The sequence below is a fragment of the Balaenoptera musculus genome, chromosome X (genome assembly GCF_009873245.2).
Source record: "Balaenoptera musculus isolate JJ_BM4_2016_0621 chromosome X, mBalMus1.pri.v3, whole genome shotgun sequence".
Classification (NCBI taxonomy): Eukaryota; Metazoa; Chordata; class Mammalia; order Artiodactyla; family Balaenopteridae; genus Balaenoptera; species Balaenoptera musculus.
The window spans coordinates 42974865-42983952 of record NC_045806.1 but is presented as its reverse complement, the minus strand read 5'-3'; the positions used below and the strand labels follow the sequence as shown (position 1 = coordinate 42983952).

Sequence of the window (9088 nt, the reverse complement as noted above, 5' to 3'; positions counted from 1 at the left end):
GCGTGATCAAATGCTGAATTATGGCAGGGAAAACCGGTCTACATGAATCATTTACTGAGCCTTCTACATTGATGGCTCCTGGAAATAACTGTTTGGCATCATCTTCTAGAGGTGCCAAACAGTTACTTCCAAAAACCCAAGGGGTTTTTTTTATCATTTTTCTAAGTTTTATTATTGATTTTTTTGGGGGGAGTGTGTCTTCCAAGCTCTTCACTCAGCCATTCTGAAAATCCCCACAATTACTTATTAACTGTTGTACAACATTCTCTATCCATGAGAATAGATACTATAAATAGACCAAGATAAAGAGGCATTGCTGTCTTGAAACATAAAGCAAAGATAGCTTCTTCATTGCCCAAAAGCACAAAACAAAGAAAAATCTGTCAAAATCATTTTTAATATTCAACTCATAAAATAACAGATATTAGGCAATTTGATGGCCCTTGACCATTATGAGGTACTTTTGTTTTCCTGTTTTGTCTTAGAGGTGTTTTGTGCTTTTGATGCAATCAAATTTATTTACCTGTATCTCTATGTTTTATGTATACCCTACCCTATATTTCCTTTTATAATTTTATATTTTATGTTCAGGCCTTTAATCTATATGAAATTTACTTTTATGAAAGTTGTGATGTAAAGATCTAACTTTATTTTTCCTAAGTGGATAACCAGTGTTCCTAAGACCATTTACTGAGTACTTTATCCTTTCTCCTTTGTCAAAAACTGAATTCCCTTATACAGTTGGATCTGTTTTGGACTCTTTATTCTGATCCATTGATTCATTTGTCAGTGTTTCTTCCATTACCACGTCATTTTAATTACTACACCTCTATGTGTGATTTGATATTTGATAGGGCAAGTAAGTCTCAACCCACTATTCTTTTTCAAAATTGTCTCAGCTATTTTTGCACTTTTTCTCTTCCAAGTGATTTTTAGAATCAATTTGTTGAGTTCTGTAAAACTTTTCACTAGGATTTTGATTGGGATTAAATTTATAGACTTTTATAGGTCATTGACATCTTTACAATATTGAGTTTTACCATAGTGAAATACAACATAGCTATCACTTTACTCAGATATTCTTCCATTTCCATCTGTAAAGTTTTGTTTTTTTCATCTAGATTTTGTACATTTATTATAGATTTTTTTCCCCTGGGCAATTTATAGTTCTGGGAGTTGTTGTGACTGGGATCTTTTTAAAATCTATTACAATGTCCAGTAGATTATTGTTGGTGTATAAAAATATTATTGCTTTTTGTATGTTGCTCTTGTATTTTGCCACTTTGCTAAATTATTTTTATTGGTTCTAATGGTTTCTCGATTGACTGTCTTGGATTTTTTATGTAGACAATTATATTGCTTACAAATAATGATAGTCATATTTCCCTTATTATTTATATCTCTTTTGCCAAAGTTAATTCATTCATTCAATTAATATTTGGCAGCTGCTTATGTGCCAGGGCAGCTGCCATGTGCCAGGCATTGTTCTACACTTGGGGGATACAGTAATGGACAAAACAGACAAGGTTTATGCCCTCTAGTGCTTATATTCTCTTCAGGAGACATTGACAATTTAGGAAAGGCATAAAAAGGTCAGTCACCTAGCTGCATGTAAATCAATGAAGTTAGAACACTCCCTAACACCATACACAAAAATAAACTCAAAATGGCTTAAAGATTTAAATATACGACATGACACCATAAAACTCCTAGAAGAGAACATAGGCAAAACATTCTTTGACATAAATCGTAGCAATGTTTTCTTAGATCAGTCTCCCAAGGCAAAATAAATAAAATCAAAAATAAACAAATGAGACCTAATGAAACTTATAATCTTTGCACAGCAAAGGAAACCATAAACAAAATGAAAAGAAAACCTACAGACTGTGAGAAAATATTCACAAATGTTGTGACCAACCAGGGCTTAATTTCCAAAATATACAAACAGCTCATACAACTCAATATTAAAAAAACAAACAACCCAATCAAAAAATGGGCAGAAGATCTAAATAGCCATTTCTCCAAAGAAGACATACAGATGGGCAATGGGCACATGAAAAGATGCTCACCATTGTAATTATTAGAGAAAGGCAAATCAAAACTACAATGAGGTATCACCTCACACTGGTCAGAATGGCTATCATTAAAAAGTCTACAAATAACAAATGCTGGAGAGGGTGTGGAGAAAAGGGAACCCTCCTACACTGTTGGTAGGAATGTAAACTGGTGCAGCCACTATGGAGAAAACTAAAAAGAGAGTTGCCATACAATCCAGCAATCCCACTCCTGGGCATATATCCAGACAAAACTCTAATTCAAAAAGATACATGCACCCCTATATTCATAGCAGCACTATTTACAATAGCCAAGACATGGAAACAACCTAAATGTCCACTGACAGACAAATGGATAAAGAAGATGTGGTTTATGTATACAATGTATTATTACTCGGCCATAAAAAGAATGAAATAAAGCCATTTGCAGCTACATGGATTATCTAGATTATCATACTAAGCGAAGTCAGTCAGAAAGAGAAAGACAAATATCACATGATATCACTTATTTGTGGAACCTAAAAAAAGAATACAAACAAACTTATTTACAAAACAGAAACAGACTCATGGACATAGAAAACAATCTTATGGTTACCAAAGGGGAAGGGGGAGGAGGGATAAATTAAGAGTTTGGGATTAACAGATACACACTACTATATATAAAATAGATAAACAACAAGGACCTACTGTATAGCACAGGGAAGTATATTCAGTAACTTATAATAACCTATAATGGAAAATAATATGAAAAAGAATGAATATATATGTATATAAATATACATATATATATATATCTGAATAACTTTGCTGCACACCTGAAACTAACACAACATTGTAAATCAACTACACTTCAATAAAAAAAAAAAGGTCAGTCATCACTGGCAAAATATCCTCAAACTTAGTGGCTTAAAATAACAATAAAGGGGGAGGGATAATTTAGGAGGTTGGAATTAGCAGATACACACTACTATATATAAAATAAATAACAACTATATATAAAATAAGATAAACAACAAGGACCTGCTATATAGCACAGGGAACTATATTCAATATTTTGTAATAAACTATAAGGGAAAGGAATCTGAAAAAGAATATATATATAACTAATATTATATATATATATATATATATATATATATATATATATATATGAATCACTGTGCTGTACACCTGAAACTAACACAACAATGTAAATCAACTATACTCCAATTTTTTTTAAAAAGGCATAGGCTCTGAAATCAGAAAAAAAAAACAATAAATATTTATCTCACACAGTTGATACTGGTCGTGAATCTGGAAATAGCTTGTTGATGACTCGGGGTCTTTCTTGAGATTGTAGTCAAGATGTCAGCTGGGCTTGCCATCATCTGAAGACTTGGCTGGGGCTGGAGGATTCATTACCAAGATAGCTTACTTACACGGCTGGCAAGGTTCTGGTTGCTGGCAGGAGGCCTCAGTTCCTCATCTCCATAGGGCCGCTTAAGTGTCCTCATCACGTGGCAGCAGGCTGTCCCCAGGAAGAGTGATCCAAGAGGGAGAGACAGGCAGAAGCTGTAAAGTCGTTTATGACCTAGCCTTAACAGTATTCCATCATTTTCACAATATACTATTGATTACACAGGTCAACCTTATTCAGTGTGGGAGGGGACTACACAAAGGTATGAATACCAGCAGGCAGGGATCACGGGGGGCCGTCTTTTTTTTTTAATTTTTATTGGAGTATAGTTGATTTACAATATTGTGTTAGTTTCAGGTATACAGCAAAGTGAATCAGTTATACATATACATATATCAACTTTTTTTTTAGATTCTTTCCCCATATAGGTCATTACAGAATATTGATTCTTTTCCCATATAGGCCATTACAGAGTACTGAGTAGAGTTCCTTGTGCTGTACAGTAGGTCCCTATTAGTTTTCTGTTTTATATATAGTAGTGTGTACATGTCAATCCCAATCTCCCAATTCACCCCTCCCCCCCTTACCTCATCAGGGGCCATCTTGAAGGTTGGATACCACAAATTATACATGAATTCTGAGGGAATTGTAAAGCGTGAAAGTAGAGGATGTCAGCTGTGAAGCATAGACAACTTGAAGCCAGGAGACAGGCTCATGAACAAGAATTGAGGATTATTAAAAAAGGAATCTCTAAGATAGTTATTCTCAACCGTCAAACTCAATAATGACTTTATAACAAATATTTTGTAATACCCTTTTATTTTCCTGAAATGGAGTTTGTGGATAAGTAACTTACCTATATACCTAATTTGAAAAGATGAGCATAATGTCCTAACTGTAATGTTAAGGACATAAAGTTATATTTTTTTAACAAAATAAAACATATTTTGATATCTAAATGCTTAATCATGATTATACTGGAAGACATAATGAAGTCAGTGGCCTCCACCTGAAAATGCTAACTGATAACAGGTGTGTTGTATTGGTCACTCAAATACCACAAATGGCATTGCCATAGTGATGTTGAAATGGAGCAGGACCCTATGGTCCTCCCCACAATGTCCTCTGCCTGCCTTTTGTCTGTGGAAAAACTTTTATTAAAGAATAAATTTAATCAGAGAGTGAGAAAATTCAGAAACAAAGGAAAACAGTCCAAGACTAAATAATAATAGTCACTAAGCATAATCAAGGACCTTTAGTTCCTCTTCATGGGCTATAGATAATATTCTGAGCCATATCCTGTGAGCTATCTTGTAGATATTGAAACCCCCACCAGGTAGAAGAAGTGAACTACAGGATGACCAGACTGTAACCATGACATAAACTGCCACAATTCTGAGAATTGGGCTCAAGGAAATGGGAACAAACCGACCCTGGAACTGAAGATTAACTGTACTTAAAACAATCAAGATGATGCTGGTCAGACCACTGCATGACCAATTTCAAGAGGACCGCCAGAGCTGACTGCTGTTTCTGCACGTAGCCCCCTCCCTCTGTCTATAAAAGCTCTTGCGCACTGGTTGTTGGGGGTTGGGGGTAGCCGGCCTTTGGACAGGAGTTCGCCCTCCTCCCGGGTTGCCGGCATCCAAAATAAAGCAAGCTTTCCTTTCCACCAACTTGCCTCTTTATTGGCTTTTGAGTGGCGAGCAGCTGGACCTTACTTTTGGTTCCAATGTGGTTTTCCAAATGATGAACAACTCTTGGTAAAATTCTGAATAAAACAACGCACAATATTCCCTTGATTTACGATTGTTGCATTTTTGAAAACTTCAGTGTTAATTTAAACTGTATAAAAATACTTGGTGTTTTTGTTTAATATGGAGTTGGGTTATAAGCTCGGATAATCGTAAACAGTCTTTTCACCTACATGAATGTCTAGCAGACATTCAAAAGTCACATGAGATAAGATTGTCATGTGCACTGAAGGACTTTAGCAACCCTGAACCCTGCCCACCCCCTTGTTATTGTGACAACCAAAAGTACCACAGTATATTTCCCAAAATGCCTTCTAGAGAGCAATATGGACCCCCACCCTCACTCCCGCCCCCACTGAAGACCACTTACCGAAGAGAGGGCACGTAAGAGTAGGCAGTGGAAGGAAATGAGAAGGGGAGGGGTATGGTTGTGAGGGGTACTTGAGAACAGGAAATGAGGCAATCTGAATCTTGGGGCTTCCATCGCCATACATATTTACTGATGGAATGAAGGTCTCAGAACCAAACACAACCTTACACCAGGGACAAGAGGGAAGATGGAGAGGCGGGTAGAAGAAAAGGCCAGGACTTGTGGACTCTGAGCTAATAGGACTTAGGACTACTATTGCACTTTTGCTGAAGTCACCTTAGCATTTTAGACACTACCTCATACCTTTCTTTCTTTCATTTTCTTTGAGCCCAGACTAACCGGAGCTTCTAAAATGCTGGTTACTGCTGAAGGACATCTCTATTTTACATATGAGAAGACTGAGGCCCAGAGAGATGAAATGCCTTACAGGAGGTCCCCACAGCAAGTTGATGGCTGAGCCGGGGGAAGTGAGGATCTTTCCACTAGAGTACTTTTTTTTTTTTTTTTTGAGGATACAAAGAATTTATTTTGGCATGTCTCTTTCCTGACTGTCCTCTGTGGTTTGTCTGTGAGAACTGCTGATAGCAATATGTCTTCAGGAAATGCCAAAATTGGGCACCATGCCCCCCAGTTCAAAGCAACTGCTGTAATGCCAGATGGTCAGTTCAAAGATATCAGCCTATCTGACTACAAAGGAAAATATGTTGTGTTCTTCTTTTACCCTCTTGACTCCACCTTTGTGTGCCCCACGGAGAGCATTGCTTTCAGTGATAGGGCAGAAAAATTTAAGAAACTCAACTGCCAAGTGATTGGTGCTTCTGCGGATTCGCACTTCTGTCACCTGGCACGGATCAACACACCCAAGAAACAAGGAGGACTGGGACCCATGAACATTCCCTTGATATCAGACCCCAAGCGCACCTTTGCTCAGGACTGTGGGGTCTTAAAGGCCCATGAAGGCATCTCATTCAGGGGCCTTTTTATTATTGATGATAAAGGTATCCTTCGACAGATCACCATAAATGACCTTCCTGTTGGCCGTTCTGTGGATGAGACACTGAGACTAGTTCAGGCCTTCCAGTTTACTGACAAACATGGGGAAGTGTGCCCAGCTGGCTGGAAGCCTGGCAGTGATACCATCGAGCCTGATGTCCAGAAGAGCAAAGAATATTTCTCTAAGCAGAGGTGAGCACTGGGCCATTTTAGGGCCAGGCTGCAGTAGGTGGCCATGAGAACAAAACTATTGTATTTTGTGCTATTGTCATGCTTAAAACACAGACCTTACAGTCAGCCGAGATGTGGTGTGGGACAGGACAGGCCTTTCCTGCAGGGGTTGGGGAGACCAGCCTTTCTTCCTCTGGAGGGAATGGCCTGAGCTGTATTATGGGGCAGGCAAACTGATGTGTATAGTAATAGGGTATCGCTCTTGGCCTTTTGTAGTTTTATTAAACTTGAGCTGAGACCTTGTTGATTCTTCATTTTAGGGGGGCATTAGCCTTTGAGTGTAAGAGAAATTTACTTTTTGCTTTCCCTCTTTAGGGGAAAATGAGGTGTGAGAGCTGCCTCAGAATCAGGAAATTATATTGAGGGGAAATGCAAGTAGATACAGGGAATGGACCTGAAGCAAGGTGTTTCATTTCACCATATCTGGAGAAGAGCAAGACCTACTACAGTATTGGCCAAGGCACTGCAATTTATGCTATAGGCTGGGTTGCAACTTAAGAGCCCAATGAGATTACTGACATTTACTTTTACACTACTGGGAGGGCTGTATGAAAACCTGAGGCTTGGCCTCTTCTGATTAAATGCCTGGTACTGGTTCTGTAAAAGATCAGAGATATAGGCTTCAGTAGCTTTGGAACTAAAAGGGAGAGGGGGACACAAACACAAGCGCTGGTGTTCATAGGGTAGGGCTTTCTGTGTCAAAAGCACAGTGCTCAGCACCTCGTGGCTTCCCTGGGTTTCTATCCTTGATTTAAGGGTAGTTCTTTCTTGTCCTCATATCATTGTCCTGAGGGAGGGTTGTCAGTGGGGCAAAGGTGGATTCCTCCTGGGCTTTTGAGGCTAGGGCAGATTCAGGACTCAGAATCCTTCTGTATATCATGTGGTGCCCTTCTAGACACCTTCCAGACACGGCTACCCCAGCCTACCTACCCCCTCCAGTATTCAGACAAGCAAGAACTATGAGCAGCAGTATAGGATTCCCGGGGCCTTCAATAATAGCTTATTCTATGCCAGGCACTATTTCATATTTATTCAGTCTCCATAATAACCCTCTGAGGCAGGTACCATTATTTAGGGAACAGTTGCTTCTTAAGCCCTGTAACAAGTAGCATCTTGAAGCACTGCAGAGAAATGGTAACAGGTAATAATCCCATATTCCAAGGCAGGTGGCAAGTCTGGATCAGCTTTGGTCTTTTGACCAAACTTCTTTGAGCTTTGTTATCTTCATTTAAGATCTCTACTTTAATTCTTTATCAAAAATGATCATCTTGTACCCAATAAAAGTCTTGCCCAGCCAAATTTAAAAAAAAAAAGAATTTATTTTAATAATAGGCATCTGGTCAGTTTCTAGTGCTGGACCAAGGACTCTAGGCCTGGACCTACTTCAAATTGATCTGGTTTAAATGGATCACACTCTACGTTCCAGATTATAACTGCCACTTGGTGAGTAGACATAAGGTTCGCCTCAAAGCTAACAAGGAAATGTAAAAATATATTTATTTATCAGTAATAAATAAACGTTATACATACAACCTTTTTTTTCAGGTTAAAGCTTGAAATACGCCCAAGGATGTTAAGCACTGATTTTTTTTCTCTTTCTTTTTTTAATCGAAGTAAAATTGACCTATAACACTATGCTAGTTCCAGGTACACAACATGGTGATTCAATATTTCTACATATTACAAAATGATCATCATGATGAATCTTCCACTTTTAAAAGGGAATTAGACCTGACTAGAAAGTGTAACTAGTGAACGGGCCACTCTTTCCTCTTCAGGTTCCTTTGGAACAAGGTCAGGGACAGATAACACTGTTGTAATTCAGGCTCAGCTTCCTACCATCTGGAAGGTTAAGTCATGGGTTTGTTATGTTTTTTCTTAAAGAGCCACTTGGAAGTCCTGAAGAATTGAAATACTTACAGTTGCTCAAGGGCCTGCCAGTGTCCCCTGACTTCTGACCAGATGTGCCTCAAGCTGGCTGACAGTATTAAGAAATATGTGTCCTCAGTGAGCAAGTGACCTGAGAAACTTGACAGGCTGTCCAGTGACGGCAGCCTCCTCCTTCTAGCCTGTGTCCTCTGCCCCTAATGTGGGGATGGGTGGGGGAGGGGCATACCAGAAGTTGGTCTTCTCAGAGTTGTCTAGCTTTCCTTCAAGGGACTGATAATATTCTCTAGCACAGTATCCAGAAACATGAGTTGCTTCCTCAGGCACCCAGGAAGGGCTTTTGAGAAAGATAACTTCATATTTCCTGGGGGTCCTAATTATCTATGGCTGTGTAACAAGCCGC

General features: G+C 38.8%; 1 protein-coding gene across 1 annotated transcript; it reads left to right on the top strand.

Annotated features, from left to right (window-relative positions):
• The first annotated feature begins 6145 nt into the window (after positions 1 to 6145).
• LOC118888693 (peroxiredoxin-1-like) lies at positions 6146 to 7036 on the top strand. Its single transcript, XM_036840046.1, has one exon. It carries the CDS (start codon positions 6164 to 6166, stop codon positions 6761 to 6763), a length of 600 nt encoding a protein of 199 aa, XP_036695941.1. The 5' UTR covers positions 6146 to 6163; the 3' UTR covers positions 6764 to 7036.
• The last annotated feature ends 2052 nt before the right edge of the window (positions 7037 to 9088 follow it).

Coding starts and splice junctions, on each gene's coding strand:
- LOC118888693 (XM_036840046.1), top strand. CDS start 6,164: ATGTCTTCAGGAAATGCCAAAATTGGGCACCATGCCCCCCAGTTCAAA.